Here is a 16765-nt window from a genome sequence, read left to right on the forward strand (position 1 = left end):
GTGATTAATATTTATGTTTATCAATATTATTATTTAGGAATAAATCTTAATTAGACTGAAGTTTTTAATATTATGACAAAATTTTATTATTTCTCTCTACTTAAATATGTTTTCAGACAAAAAATTTCTCTGTCCTGAGTCAATGGGGATACTATCTGCTGTAGCGCAAACAATTCTCCATGTAGCATGTTGAGAGGTTACATGCCAATAGACAGTTGACACGTGTTTTATAGCACGTGCTTGACAGCTAATTTCAGACAAGGTCTAACGTGGGACCCAACGCCGAGCATTGCTCTTACCCAAAGGATTGGGTTTCAAATCCGTACTTAAGAGAAATAATAGTATGTTTTTCACATGGTTTGTTACTCGTGAAACCGTTAATGTTTTCCGTTGATTCCGATGACTTTATTTTCATTGACGCATTTAACGGTGTGTTTTCCGATGATTTATTCCATCTTTTGCTTAGGGAATAATATGAGATTATTTTTTAGTTATTGACCTTTTGAAAGAAGAGTTTCAGAAAATATAAGTATATAGAGGTCTCGTATTTAATTAAATCATTGAATTAGATTGAATGATTGAAAATGAATAGTAAATAATATATTAATATTATAAAAAAAATATTACAATATTAATATACACATTGTTTTTTGTTATATTGACAAATGAGAGATTATTTTTACAACTCATAACCAATAAATTAGCCAGCTTAACTGAATTTAATTTAATACATTAGTTTGTGAATACCTCGAGTGACACTCCTATTATGTATTTTATTAAAATTTTAAAAATAAAAGGGTAATACTTTAAATAAAAAAAATACAAATATAAGTGAATGTTGTTTTTTTATATCTCATCTGTCTACCTCATCTGTTTACCTCAATCTTATAACTTTTTATATAAAAAAGATATCTTTTAAAATAAGAGAAAATTACAGTATAATAATTTTATATACTATCAATTTATTCTTTACTATTTATTTTTATTATTATTGATTTTTTTAAAAAGTAATACAAATAAAATGTAGGTAATATAATACTGTTTATAAAGATTTATAATCTTAAACTACACTAGTAAACAAGAATAAACGAACTCATAAATTTAATACAGTAAATGACAATCGTTACTATAATAAATAACTCATAAATTTAATACTTAAAAACTAAGTAAAAATTAGCCAACCAAATAATTTATACTTAGTAAGACCCATAACATATATTATATTGTAACTCACTTTTCATATTCGTCACCATTGTCTGGATAATATTGTTTTTTCCTCACTCTTTTTTTCTAATCTGGATTCCAAATTTTCTACCCACTAAATGAATAAAGAAAATAGAATTCAAATTTCAATAAAATTGTCCTTAATTCTTATTTTTGTTGTTATTTCTCCAATCTCTCTTTGTTTCTGACTTCACACGAGTTCAGTCCATTCATGACAACAATCTCCAGTGGATTTTTTGTTGCTGTTTCTCTTTTTTATCTTCTAGATTACAAGTAGCTTCATGTTTTTATCTATTCATTGCTTTCATCACTTCCCTTAACCTTATTATCAAACTAGTTTTGTTGCTGCTCCTATTTCATGCTTTCTAATTTCTCATTCACACTTTTCAACACTTGTGTTATCTGACCCAGAACTAAAAATTTGATTTTTTTTGTTATGAACACTTTCTTGTTCCCTTTTTCTTTTAAAATTTATTTTAAGACCATGTTTGTGAAATAATAAGTGCTATTTTCTCAAAGGGTCTTTTTGTTAAGTTGTTATAGTGTTTCAAACTTCAAGGCACTGTTTAAAACAAGTATTTGTGCTGGTTTTGTGGGGGTGGTTTATAAGAATGGTGTCAAGATCTTATTCAAATCTGTTGGACCTAGCTTCTGGTGATTCTCTATCATTTGAGCACATGAACAGAAGAATTCCAAGGATTATGACTGTGGCTGGGTTGATATCTGAGGTTGATGATGATGAAAATGTAGATAGTGTGTGTTCTGACCCTTCTTCATCTGTGCAAACAGAAAGGATCATAATAGTGGCAAATCAGCTTCCTATAAAGGCTCAAAGGAAACCAGATGGTAACAAAAATTGGTTTTTTACTTGGGATGATAATTCACTTCTTCTCCAACTCAAAGATGAGTTAGGAGATTTTGATGATACTGAAGTTATTTATGTTGGATGCCTCAAAGAGGATGTGCACCCTAATGAACAAGATGAAGTTTCACAGATACTACTTGAGACCTTTAAATGTGTCCCAACTTTTCTCCCATCTGATTTGTATACCAGGTACTATCATGGCTTTTGCAAGCAACAATTATGGCCACTTTTTCATTATATGCTGCCTCTGTCACCAGAACTTGGTGGCAGGTTTAATAGGTCACTGTGGCAGGCTTATGTCTCAGTGAATAAGATTTTTGCAGATAGGATTATGGAAGTGATTAACCCTGAAGATGATTATGTTTGGATAAATGATTATCATCTTATGGTGTTGCCAACTTTCTTGAGGAAGAGGTTCAATAGAGTGAAACTTGGGTTCTTCTTACATAGTCCATTTCCCTCTTCAGAAATATATAAAACATTGCCTACTAGGGAAGAGTTGTTAAGGGCTCTCCTCAATTCAGATTTGATTGGATTCCATACTTTTGATTATGCTAGGCATTTTCTTTCATGTTGTAGTAGGATGCTTGGTCTTGCCTATGAATCCAAAAGGGGTTATATTGGTATTGAGTATTATGGTAGAACTGTTAGTATCAAAATTCTTCCTGTTGGAATACACATGGGTCAGCTTCAATCGGTTTTGAGTATGCCGAAGACCGAAGAAAAAGTTTGTGAGCTTGTTAAACAGTTTTCTGATCAAGGGAAGACAATGTTGCTTGGGGTGGATGACATGGATATATTTAAGGGAATAAGTTTGAAGCTTTTGGCCATGGAGCAGCTTCTCATTCAGCACCCTGAGTGTCAAGGAAAGGTTGTGTTGGTGCAGATTGCTAATCCTGCTAGGGGAAAAGGGAAAGATGTGAAAGAAGTGCAAGCCGAGACAAAAGCAACCGTGAAGCGTATTAACGAAACTTTTGGGAAGCCTGGTTATGATCCTGTGATTCTTATCGAGGAGCCACTCAGGTTTTATGAGAGAGTTGCATACTATGTTGTGGCTGAGTGTTGTTTAGTCACTGCAGTGAGGGATGGAATGAATCTCATACCGTACGAATATATAGTCAGTCGTCAAGGCAATGAAAGGTTGGATAAAGTTTTGGAACTAGGTTCCACCCCGAAGAAAAGCATGTTGGTTGTGTCTGAGTTCATTGGTTGTTCCCCATCTTTAAGTGGAGCGATCAGAGTGAACCCTTGGAACATTGATGCAGTGGTAGATGCAATGGACTCAGCTCTGGAAATGGCTGATTCGGAGAAACAGCTTAGGCACGAGAAGCATTACAGATATGTCAGTACTCATGATGTCGGGTATTGGGCTCGTAGCTTCTTGCAAGATTTGGAGAGGACTTGTCGTGATCATGTAAGGCGAAGATGGTGGGGAATTGGGTTTGGATTAAGTTTTAGGGTTGTGGCACTTGATCCAAACTTCAGGAAGCTCTCGATGGAGCACATAGTTTTGGTTTACAAGAGAACAAAAACTAGAGTGATCCTTCTAGATTATGATGGCACGCTAATGCCTCAGGCTTCTATTGATAAGAGTCCAACAAATGATTGCATTAAAATGCTTAACATTTTGTGTAGAGATAAGAACAACATGGTGTTTCTTGTCAGTGCTAGAAGCCGAAAGACACTTACTGAATGGTTTTCTCCTTGTGAGAACCTGGGAGTTGCCGCTGAGCATGGTTACTTTCTAAGGTTAACTACTTCGGGTCCTGACATTTTTTCATGATTTGATACTTTTATCAGGTTATATGTTTCGATGACATTGCTGATTGTATGATTTATGGTTTCAGATTAAAACGAGACGCAGAATGGGAAATGTGTGGACCAACAACAGATTGTAGTTGGAAGCAAATTGCAGAGCCTGTGATGAAGCTTTATACTGAAACTACTGATGGATCAACTATTGAAGATAAGGAGACATCACTTGTTTGGTGCTATGAGGATGCAGATCCAGATTTTGGATCATGCCAAGCTAAGGAACTTCTTGATCATCTCGAAAGTGTTCTTGCAAATGAACCGGTAACAGTCAAGAGTGGTCAGAATGTTGTAGAGGTTAAACCACAGGTGTGTATAGATTCCTCTGTCTAGCAGTGCTTCGTGGTAGAAATGATACTACGAATAGATTAAACCTCAAGCTAAGGAAATTCTTGATCATCGGTTAAATTTATTTGATCTGTTAATTTCAGACTTAAAATTCTGGTAAGCTTGAGAAGCTTCATTCATATTAAGTCATTAACTCAGACATTTGTAAACAAAATTCTTAACTACTGGCAGACTGATCAATAAGGCAAAAAATAAAGATCGGGTGGTGCTGTCCGCAGTAAAATTAGGGTTCACTTATTATCAATGGAGAACTTAGTATCAAAGAGTATGGAAAATTGTTGAAAGATGAAAGCTTGTTTGTTACTTATTCCCATCCTACCTTGGCTTGTACTTGTTAATCTAACTTTAGAAATAATCATGTGCTCAATATTACTAGCTACCATAATTCAATTTTTTTCCTCCCTGAATGGATTTGTGTAAAAGAATATGAAAGGAAATCGAGAAAAAATCCCATGTATGTTTTATGAAACAGCCTCTCCACCTGTAGGGTAAGGCTGCATGCATCTACCATCCATAGACCCCACTAAGTGGGAGCCTTATGCACTGGGCCGCACTTTTTATTTTATGAAAAGACCTATAGAGAGTGCATTTATGGTCTCATCCTTCCTGATGTTTAAACGTATGTGGTTTTGTTGTTGTTGAATAAGCTCTTATACATGTGCCGATGTGCAGGGTGTAAGCAAGGGGCTTGTGGCGAAACGCCTACTTTCCACAATGCAAGAAAAGGGAATGACACCTGATTTTGTTTTGTGTGTGGGGGATGACAGGTCTGATGAAGACATGTTTGAGGCAATCACCAGCTGCATGGCCAGCCCTTCCGCGGCACCCAGGGCTGAAGTATTTGCATGCACCGTCGGTCGAAAGCCCAGTAAGGCTAAGTACTATTTGGATGACACTGCTGAAATAGTGAGATTAGTGCAAGGTTTAGCATCTGTTTCAGAGCAACCAGTTTTATTTTAGACAAGTTGAAGGATGGTGGTGAAAGGTGATGTGCTTTCTTTGCTTGTCACTATTAGGCTGAGTTATGCTCTCCATACATGGTTTTCTTATTTTCTTTTCCCCCTTTTTGGTGATACTCTATGTAAATTATTATATTTGTTACTGAGAGTCCAGTTATATTCTCCTCAAGTGTTTCTTTTCTATCAGGAAAACTTGTAAATATATTAGTTTATCAACTATGAACTCTGCTTTGCTTTCCTGAATACACATGATATTGGTTGATTTATGTATTTAAGTATTCTGGGAGGAGGAGGAGGAGGCAAAATATTAACTGAAGGAAAAAAGTTTAAACTGATGTAACTAAACTTAATTAAAAAAATTTACATGAAAGTGCTTCATTTTGTTGTTGGTAAATGTAAAAATCTCATTATCACAATCAAAATTTCTCAGCAATAAAAAAAGTTGGTAAAGCCACCTTGCCACCTTATTGGAAGAGTTTAAAGAGACCAAATCAACAGTTTCACAGATAATCAATAAGAAATAAAAGAAATTATAACCCATCTTTTATTCTATCTAGCAAAGTACCATTCTTGGAGGAAAACAATTAAGTACTCTAATTGAGATATCTCTTTTCCTTCAAATGGTCTTCTATTGTGCTCCATCCAAATATGATAGCATGCAGCGGCATAACCAGCCCACATAATTTTCCTTCAAATTGCACTTCCTCTGAATGCATATCTAAGCCAGTTAGTCCATCTAGGAAATCTGGTATACCAATGATCTATTAGCAACCAGTTACAAAATAACTCCACCAATTCCTTAGATCAGATACAGTCAAAGAAAATAGTTAGGAATATTACAGTTGTTGCATATTAATGGGAATATTCTATATCCCTCATGTTGTTACATAAGCCAATTATAACTACTACTTAGGATCCGTTTGTGACTTAAGTTTTTTAGAAGAAAAAAGAGAAATGGAAGACTTCATAATTATCACACAAGTAGATTTCATAAGTCTCAAGACCTCTATTTCCCTTCAAAACCTATTATGGAATATTCCCTATTAGGTGAGGAATTCTATCTACCATCTGGAAATATAGAATAAGGTACTGGAATATGTTGCCACAGATCCATACGTTGGAGGTAAATTCCTTGAATCCACCTTATGCAAAGAGAGTCTTTTTTAGTTGCAAATCTCAAACTTGTTGACCAATAGCAGCAATGTTCCAAACAGAGCAATTCTGGATGTTAAGACCTCCATACTTTATCCTTCTACATGCTTTATCCCAACTCATCAAAAGCATGATAACAGAATCCCAATATGTATGCAAAGTGAGGAGAAAAGAATCAATTAACTGGCATCTCCCATGTAGGGTAGGTTCCTAGATGACCAACTATTAATTCTGCAAGTGATCTTATCTAAAAGAAAAAACTGGCAATCAGTCATAGACCAAGATACTTGATATGAGATGTGCCCAATGATGGGAACGATGTGATCTTTCCCATGTTCTTTGCCAATAGTTACATGCTTCTCTCGTAATCCATATACCGTGCAATCAAATTCTACCTATTCATTACTAGATTTGTTTATAAAGGAAGTCTTGCAATAACAAAATAAAACTAACAAACAAATATCATAGAATCTGGTGCTGTACCCTAAAGCTAGTACGGTGTACCATGTAACTATGGTTTGACCCCTCCCATGTATACATTAGATTTAGTGTAATTAGCTTCAAGTTCAGTAAGCACAATAAAATTCATGAAAAGCTTCCATTTGAATATTAACTAAAGTAGCCCCACATCATTAGACTATATGATCATTCTTACATTTAATTCATAAAACCTATACGTTTCGTTGCTAACAGCATGTCCAATGAATGTGGGATCCAAACATAAGCCAACTAATCATAAGTTCGTAAATAAGACAAGTTTATCAAGGAATTTTTTTGGTTTTATCCTTAATAAGGTTTTTAAAGTCCTTTCATACAAGATTTTTTGGTCTTATTTGCCAGTCGCACGACATCCATATGTTTATCCATTTGTCAACTATGTACTTATTCGTTTATCAACTGTGTACTTATCCATTTGTCAACTATGTACTTGTCCGTTTGTCAACTATGTACTTATCTATTTGTCAATAGTGTGCTTGTCGTTCGTCAATCGTGTTTTTAGGAGAATTGTTATTTTTTTAAAAGAATATAATTTCATTTTTTAATAAAATCACATGACCGAAGCTCAAGCTCGAACCAAACTAGTCGGTGAGACGAATGAAGACGATGGTAAGCACATTTATAATGGTCATGTAGTGTGTGTTATCCTCCACCACAAAACCCTTGTACTCACTAATGGAGACTCCAAGTGGCTGATCATTTACTTATAACTACTTTTCAAGTATTTCTTCTACCCAATGTTTCCATTTAAGATATAAAAGCTAATAGTAAATCATCTTTAGCTCCTCCTAAAAAAATAATGAAGATAGTTTCCAGTGATTTTTCCAGTTCAAAATCCTCCTAATACTCAAGAGTTCACTGTTGGAATATGATATGAATTCATTATCGAATAGGATATGAATCCTAACTATTTATAAATACAGAGAATGATTAATTATTCTTTAGTGAGCTGTCACTTTTGGATTGTTGAACTAATGACTAATTAAATTCATATCAAATGCAGATAAGCTCCCTATGTCATACTTTTTTGACTTCCAAGCGCACAATGCATACTGATTTTCCTCATGGTCCAACCACAAAGATAACTATAACTTCACATTCTCTCAGCTTCAACTTTGTGGGTACCAAGCTTTATGTAAACACAACTAGGGTACATTTTTAATCAACATTAATAATTTATAAACTATAACTTAGCAAGCATATAACTTATAACACTACATATATGATTGCTAACCTCCTCACATTTTACTTTTCCTTAAAACCCATTATTCTCTTTCTAAGAATGATGGATAAAAATATCTTTATATTTTTTATTTAATTATTATTTCTTGGAGAGAACTTCACACACCTTTTAGTTTGAGAAAATTTGACATATTTCAGGATCAATAGTCAAAGAAAATGGCACTAACTTCTTGGAAGTAAATTGAAGAACAAGAAGAAGAAGAAATGCACCTGAAGAACACAAGAACACTTGAATGAATAATACTTGATACTTCTCTTTATTAATTGATTTTGAATACAAGAGATGAATCAAAGCCATATATATAGGCAATGAAAACTACTATATGGCAGAAACAGAAAAGAGAAAATTGACTAACTAATTATCTAACAAACTTAACTAATTAATCAATATGACTAACACATTTAACACATGTGTAAAAGACTAAAACTGTAACATCTCTGAGTTGCTTGCATTGTAGTTGACAACTTTGTTGTCCTTGCCCTTTAGCCAACTCGAATGAAGGTTTGTAAGATTGCAGTGAGGACTGCTTTTGTATAAGTTGCAATCTGAGTTGCTTTCTGGAACATCCGTGCTAGAGTGAACATCCTTGTTGCCTTGGTTCAAGATGTTTGAATTGTGAATATCCTTCCTTTGATCCAAGCTGCAATGATCCAAGCTACATATCATTGATTTGGTTGCTACCTGCATACAAGCATGAGTAAAGTGAGATATGTTGTGTTCATGGCCTGGCCTAGCCTTAGCATCAGCATCAGTTGATGCTGTTTTGTTCAGCATAACACTAGCTTGCTTGGATAGCAAGCTAGTTTGTTTAGGCATAGATTTGGCCAGGTTTTGTGTGTCTTTTGATATCCCCCCACAAGATGGGGCACATAGGTCTATGAGACCCAACTTGGAGTGAATTGAGGAGTAATCATGAACTCCTAAAGCCTTTGTCAAAGCATCTGCTAATTGAAGCTTTGAAGTGACAGGTAGAAGTTTGATGGCCCCTGAACAACATTTCTCTCTTATTGTGTGGCAATCCAATTCTATCTGCTTAGTTCTTTCATGAAAAACAGGGTTAGAAACAATGTATAAAGCAGATTGATTGTCACAATATAGTAAAGCAGGAGTAGAAAAAGGTTTTTGTAAATCTTCAAGTAAATATGTAATCCAAGTAATTTCACAAGTAGAAACTACCATTGCTCTATACTCAGCTTCACAAGAGCTTCTTGATACGATTTTCTGCTTCTTTGTTTTCCAAGATATCAAGGAATTTCCCAAGTAGATGCAATAACCACTTATGGATCTTCTAGTGTCTGGGCAAGATGCCCAGTCACTGTCACTGTAAGCTTTGATTTGTACAATGGAGTTAGTAGGGAAAAATAATCCCAAGGCTGGACATCCTTTTAGGTATCTCAAAACGCTCAAAGCAGCAGTATGATGCGTGTTAGTAGGGGATGCCATAAATTGAGCTAATTGTTGAATGGAGAAGGTTATGTCAGGTTGTGTGTTGGTTAAGTAGATAAGTCTACCAATGAGCCTCTTGTATGCTGAAGGATCAGAATAAGAAGGGCTATCATCTTGATATAAATGAGATCCATTGAGCATAGGAGTATAAGCTGGTTTGCATCCAATCATTCAAGCATCTGAAATGATTTCTAAAGCCTATTTTCTCTGATTCATAGATATTCCAGATTTATTTCTAGCAATCTCAAAGCCAAGAAAGTATTTTAGATATCCTAAGTCTTTTGTTTTAAAGGTTGTATCCAAAACAGTTTTGAGATGATTGATTTCAGTGATATCATTACCAACCAAGATTATATCATCTACATAAACAAGAATGGCAGTAATTTTGTCCCTAGAGGTCCATTTTATGAACAAAGAATGATCTCCTTTGGCCTTGTGATAATCATGCTTGAGAAGGAATGTTGAAATCTTAGCAAACCATTGCCTACTAGCTTGTTTTAAACCATACATGGATTTTTCTAACTTGCAAACTTGATTAGAATTGTGAACTTTAAGGCCAGGAGGAATAGTCATATACACTTTTTCATTTAAATTACCATGTAAAAAGGCATTATTCACATCTAATTGCTTAACATGCCAATTATGAATATAAGCTAAATAAAGAAGTAACCTTACAGTGGTTAATTTTGCTACTGGTGAAAAAGTTTCCATGTAGTCCACACCTTCTGTTTCATTGTATCCCTTTGCCACCAATCGTGCTTTATATCTTTCTATACTTTCATCTGCTTTATATTTTATTTTGAAAACCCACTTACAACCAATAGCAATCTTATCATTAGGCAGATCAGTTAAGAACCAAGTGTCATTCTGTTGCAGGGCCAGGAGTTCTTTATCTATGGCAGCCTACCAATGGGGAGATTTAATGGCTTGAGAGTATGTTTTTGGTTCTTTCTGAATGGTGAGGGATAGGATTCTTGCCTTGTAAGGGGTGGATAAGGAATCATAGCATAGATAGGAGGGTAAAGGATATCTGATGTGGCAATTAGGAATGTCTTTATTGCTTAATAGGGCGCAGTGATAGTCATGAAGATAGCTAGGAACTCTAGTAATCCTATTGCTCTTTCTAACACTAATAGTTTGATCCTCATGATGATCAATTTCAGGGCACTCTATATCTGGACTGTCTTGGGAATTTGGAGTAATAAGGGAGTCTTGGGAAGCAGGCATGCTGGGCAGAGTTTGAGTGGTATTTCTAAAGGGTATAGGTGTAGGGAAAATGTCATCATATATGGTTGCATTGAGAGGATTACTATTGTTGGGTAGGTTTCTTACAGAATCAGAGTCTTGAGCAGTCTTATATGGGAAAATGTTTTCATAGAAGATGACATTCCTACTGATTTCTAAAGCTTTAGTCCTTATATTTAGAACTATAAAGCCTTTCACACCTTCCTTAAATCCAAGAAAAATAATTTTATCAGCCCTGAAATATAACTTAGTTCTAAGATGTCCTTGTGTACTAACAAAACATAAACATCCAAAAAAAATTAGGAGATGCAGATTAGGTTGTTTCTTATGCATGATTTCATAGGGAGACTTCCTGTGCAAAACAGGAGTAGGTAAAAGATTAACAATGTATGTTGTATGTTTGACAGCATAAGACCAATATAGTTTTGAAACATTATTTTAGATCAAAAGGGCTCTTGCTATATTCAAGAGGTGTTGGAGTTTTCTCTCAACAATACCATTTTGTTAACGAGTGTAGGTACATGAAGTTTGGTGCAGTATGCCTTTAATGGAATAGAAAGATTTCATAGAAAATTCATGTCCATTATCACTTCTAACAACTTTAACTTTGGCATTAAACTGAGTATGTATCATGTTAATAAAGCTTTGTAAAATACCAGAGGTTTCTCCTTTAGTTTTCATCAAGAACACCCAAGTAAACCTAGCATAATCGTCAACTATAGTTAAGAAATATTTGTGACCATGTATATAAGGTATAGCAAAGGGTCCCCATATATCAACATGTATTAAATCAAAGCATTGTAAAGATTCAGAGTGACTTAAGGGAAAAGCTAGTCTTTTTTGTTTTGATTGATGGCAAACATCACAAACATGGTCTTTATTGAAAGATACAAATTGAAAAGCATTCTTTAATATGTCCATACAAGCATATGATGGATGTCCAAGTCTATAATGCCAAAGACTAAAATTAGGAATAGTTGGGTGATTAGCAATAGAAACATTGATATGATGATGAAATTTAAAGGTCCTCATCACATATAATCCATTTTCTAGCCTAGTTGTACCAATCTTCCTCAAAGAGTTCTTCTCGTGTATTAAACAAGAAGAAGTATCAAAGGATAAGATGCATGAGGATTTGGATGTGAGCTTGGCTATGGAAAGTAGATTGTACTTAAAAGTAGGTAGGTATAAGACATCATGAATAACAAGGTCAGGTGTGATGATAATAGTGCTAGAAATGTAAGATACCACTTCAGATCCATTAGGCAATTTAATTCTTACAGGATTGATTTTCTTGTGTGTTGAAAAATTAGATAAACTTGTATTAATATGATCTGTTGCACCACTATCAAATATCCAGGTCATAAATTGATATCTGAGTTTAGAGATACCTGAAACTTAATCATTATGAGCTATTGATGTTGCAGATAGCACATTTGCTTCATCAGATCTTGAATCTTTTGTGTATGTTTGTTGTTGAAGTAAGCTAACTAGGCCTTGGTATTGTTTCTTGCTAAGCCCAAAGATAGTGTCATTGTTCTGTGCTTCATATCCATTAGATGATTGATCATTGTTGTCATCTGGTTCTATAGTGTTTGCAGCCATAACATAGTTATTTTGTTGAAGTCTGTTTGTTTGATAGTTTGCTGGAAATCCATGTACCTTATAACAAACGTCTATAGTGTGACCACTTCTTTTGTAATGAGTGCAATATTTCCATGAACTGGCTGGTTTATTCCAAGAATTTCTTACATAGTTGTTGCATCTTCCAGATGTGTTGTTAGTGAATTTTCCTTGGTTGCTCCTACCTGAATAAGCTCCTCTCTTCCAATTTCCAGAGGCAATTAAAGCCTTTGAATCAAAATCTGGCCCATATAGTTGTCTTTCTTCTTAGACAACTAAAGAGAATACCTTCCTCATGCTTGGAAGGGGATCAATGAGCATAATATGTGACTTGACACCTGAATATGCTTCATTCAATCCTTTGAGAAATCTGATAATTTTGTCTTATGTCATATGCTTCTTGATGTCAGGTAGAGCCTCACAAGTGCAGCATGACATGAGTCTGATGCTATCTAGTTCATCCCAGAGAATCTTAAGTTGAGTGAAGTATTCTGAAACATTGAGGTTCCCCTGCTTAAATGTTGCTACTGAATCTTGTAGGTCTGAAATTTTTAGAAGATTTCCTTGGGAATATCTTTCATGGAGATCATCCTATACATCATGAGCCTTATCCATTCATAAGATGCTCTGGAAAATTGAAGGATTCACTAATCTAGTGATCCAAGAGATGACAATATTGTTGGCTCTTTCCCATGCTTTGTATATTGGATCTGTTTTGGGAGGTGCTTGTATGCTTCCATCCACAAACTCTAACTTTTGCTTTGAAATTAGGCTCATCTTCATTGATTTGGACCATTGGTGATAATTGTCACCATTTAACAAAGGGGAAACCAAAGCACTTGCTGGATTCTCTTATGGGTGTATGTAATAAGGAGAAGTTGGATCTTTTGAGGGGTTTTGAGGATTTGAAGAGTCCAATGCTGGACTTGAAGAGATAATGGTGGACATTCTTGAATATAGCAGAACTCTTTTGAAAGAGCTCTGATACCATCAAAGAAAATGGCACTAACTTCTTGGAAGTAAATTGAAGAACAAGAAGAAGAAGAAATGCACCTGAAGAACACAAGAACACTTGAATGAATAATACTTGATACTTCTCTTTATTAATTGATTTTGAATACAAGAGATGAATCAAAGCCATATATATAGGCAATGAAAACTACTATATGGCAGAAACAGAAAAGAGAAAATTGACTAACTAATTATCTAACAAACTTAACTAATTAATCAATATGACTAACACATTTAACACATGTGTAAAAGACTAAAACTGTAACATCTCTGAGTTGCTTGCATTGTAGTTGACAACTTTGTTGTCCTTGCCCTTTAGCCAACTCGAATGAAGGTTTGTAAGATTGCAGTGAGGACTGCTTTTGTATAAGTTGCAATCTAAGTTGCTTTCTGGAACATCCTTGCTAGAGTTAACATCCTTGTTGCCTTGGTTCAAGATGTTTGAATTGTGAATATCCTTCCTTTGATCCAAGTTGCAATGATCCAAGCTACATATCATTGATTTGGTTGCTACCTGCATACAAGCATGAGTAAAGTGAGATATGTTGTGTTCATGGCCTGGCCTAGCCTTAGCATCAGCATCAGTTGATGCTGTTCTATTCAGCATAACAATAGCTTGCTTGGGTAGCAAGCTAGTTTGTTTAGGCATTGATTTGGCCAGGTTGTATGTGTCTTTTGATAAATAGTTCAAACCAAGTTTTCATTATTAATATAGTAATGATATAAAATTATATACAATATTTCAAAATTAATTATATTAGAATCATGGGTCCAACCTCATGTAATGATTTTTTCTTTCAGTTATTACTCCATTAGTTCAACTTCCACCCCTTCCATAAATATGTACAAGTATGTGAAAATATTATTCCAAATTAAGCTTATGACTTTTGTGATGTAAATTAGACAAAATGTTGTTTTTAGCTGACTTTTTAATATTCCTACATTGTATTTATATGATGTATTAGAGAACCATTCAGTTCAGATTAGTTAGAATCAGAATAGTGTAGAATGTTCCAGACTCATGAAGAAGAAGTTAGTTACAGAGTTTGTTATAGGAATTAGTTGGTAGTTACCTTCTATATATAGTGTTCTACCTCTTCCTTGTAATTCATTCTCTTCTTTAATAAAAATCAGATTTCATTTCTTCTTCAATTCTCTGATTCACTTTCTCTTGGTAGTGCTACATTTACATGGTATCACGCCAACAATGGCCAACGCCGCCGATGCTGTTGGGACCTCTTCTCTTTCTCCGCCAAGCTCAACCTCTAATCCTTCACCACTTCACACTGTTTCATCACCATTAGTACTTCCTCTACCTTCGATGAAGCTCACCGACAAGAATTATCTGGTATGGTGTCACTTTAGTAATGCTACTCTTACTTCAAATCGAGCAAATTGGTTTGTGCTCAGTACCGAAATTCCACATCGATTTCTTAATGATGATGATTGGCTTATCAATCGAATCAATCCTGCATTCCTTCGATGGGAAGAACATGATGAAACAATATTTTCATGGATTTTGAATTCACTTTCTGAAGCTCTACAACCTAGGGTTGTAGGATGCCCTCACTCATGGCAACTCTGGAAGGAACTCGATGCCTATTGCAACTCACAGACAAAAGCCAAAGGAAGACAGTTACGATCACAGTTGCGTTCTATTTCACAAGGTTGAAGTACCATTTCCGAGTATCTGATGAAGATCAAGAATCTTGTTGATGCACTCACCTTCATCGGTTCTCCGATTTCTCCTTTGGAACACATAGATTACATTCTGGATGGATTAAATGAAGAGTTTCAACCGATCATAACGTCGGTTGAGAGTCAACCAGATCTTCCTACTCTCCATAACCTAGAATCATTCCTTCTCACTTTTGAATCCAAAATGGAAAAGAACAAATCAAAAGCTCTTTCCGATGCACTCTCTGCGAACATGGTTGTTGCTTCGTCATCTTCTTCGGCTCCGGTAAGCTCACAACCTCTTCCGTCGTATCTTGATGTACCTTCGTCTTCGGTGCACTATAGTTCCAGAAACGATTCATTATCTCCGGTGTCACTTGGAAGTCATGGAGGTCATGGAGGACTCGGTTCCTATCGGGGGAACTCACGTTCTCGTCGCGGAGTCGACCACCATCGTCCTACTGCGAGTATTGTAGGAGGCCAGGACATGCTGTTTCAGTCTGTTACTATGCACCGCCTGAGTTTCTGGATGAATTAACCTACTTGCCTCCTCTGCCTTTTACCAATCGTGGTCAATGGCCATCTCATAATGGGCCAAGGGTTGCTCATGCATACCGCCCCACAACCCGCCATACCTATCCACGAGAATCTCCTCATATGCCTTCCTTTTACAATTCTGCACTTCCTGGACAACATTCTTTGCTTGGGCCAGGACCAGGCCCAATTCCAAAATCATAGTATAATACTCACTATACAAGGGGACAGCATTATCATTCCCATGTAATGACAGCAAGCTTGGGACCGTATGAAACCAGAAACAACATTTGGTACCCAGATTCTAGAGCAACAAATCACCTCACAACAGACCCATCTCTTGTGCATGGGCCGATTGAAAATTTTGGACCGGAACATATATACATGGGTAATGGAGTTGGTATTCCCATTACTCGCACTGGAAATTCCTATTTTGTTTCTCCTTCTAATCCGAATTCTACTATTGCTCTAAATAATTTACTCTTAGTACCCTCTATTACTAAAAACCTTATGAGTGTCTCTCAATTTGCAAGAGATAATTCGTGCTATTTTGAGTTTCATGCTAACATTTGTTTTGTCAAATCTCAGGGTACTAATGAGGTTTTGCTTCAAGGGAGTCTCACTAAAGATGGTCTCTACGCATTTCATGGCTTTCGTCCAAGATATGCTTCTCATAGCTCCTTTTCTTCCTTTAATGATAGGACATCTAGTACCAGTAAAATATCTAGTGTTCATACTGTTTGTAATATGAAACAGCAACATTATAGTCCTTACTTCCTTTGGCACTGCAGACTTGGTCATCCTAATAAGACGATAGGCGCACAAATAATGAAGCACTGTCAAATCCCACATTCTAATAAAAAATTACTGATTTTTGTACCTCTTGTTGTTTAGGGAAAGCACACAAAATTTATGCCCGTGCTTCCACTAGTGTGTATCATTCATCTTTTGATCTTTTGTATGTTGATTTGTGGGGACCTGCTCCTGTTTATTCAGTCTCGGGGTTTAGATACTATTTTTCAATTGTAGATGCTCATTCTAAACACACATGGATATTTTTACTCAAACAGAAATTTGAAACTTTATCCATGTTTCAATATTTTCTCAAGTTTGTTCACACTCAATTCA

At 35.5% G+C, this 16765-nt stretch overlaps 1 protein-coding gene across 2 annotated transcripts; it reads left to right on the forward strand.

Moving 5' to 3' along the window:
* On the forward strand, window positions 1379-13359 carry LOC109331906 (alpha,alpha-trehalose-phosphate synthase [UDP-forming] 6-like). 2 transcript variants are annotated; one of them, XM_019566696.1, is made up of 5 exons: window positions 1379-3838; window positions 3937-4210; window positions 4922-5213; window positions 5526-5532; window positions 13348-13359. In XM_019566696.1, exons 1-3 carry the CDS (start codon window positions 1836-1838, stop codon window positions 5207-5209), a joined length of 2565 nt encoding a protein of 854 aa, XP_019422241.1. In that variant the 5' UTR covers window positions 1379-1835; the 3' UTR covers window positions 5210-5213; window positions 5526-5532; window positions 13348-13359. The 2 variants fall into 2 exon arrangements, with proteins under 2 accessions (XP_019422241.1, XP_019422240.1); XM_019566695.1 differs by lacking the exons at window positions 5526-5532; window positions 13348-13359 and having other exon boundaries at window positions 4922-5473.

This window comes from Lupinus angustifolius, chromosome LG17 (genome assembly GCF_001865875.1).
Source record: "Lupinus angustifolius cultivar Tanjil chromosome LG17, LupAngTanjil_v1.0, whole genome shotgun sequence".
Taxonomy (NCBI): domain Eukaryota; kingdom Viridiplantae; phylum Streptophyta; class Magnoliopsida; order Fabales; family Fabaceae; genus Lupinus; species Lupinus angustifolius.

Bases quoted from the DNA above. Each gene is read 5' to 3' on its own strand.
- LOC109331906 (XM_019566696.1), top strand. From the start codon at position 1,836: ATGGTGTCAAGATCTTATTCAAATCTGTTGGACCTAGCTTCTGGTGAT. The intron at 3,839-3,936 runs GTTAACTACTTC...TTATGGTTTCAG, and splicing joins GAGCATGGTTACTTTCTAAG to ATTAAAACGAGACGCAGAAT. The intron at 4,211-4,921 runs GTGTGTATAGAT...GCCGATGTGCAG, and splicing joins TTGTAGAGGTTAAACCACAG to GGTGTAAGCAAGGGGCTTGT.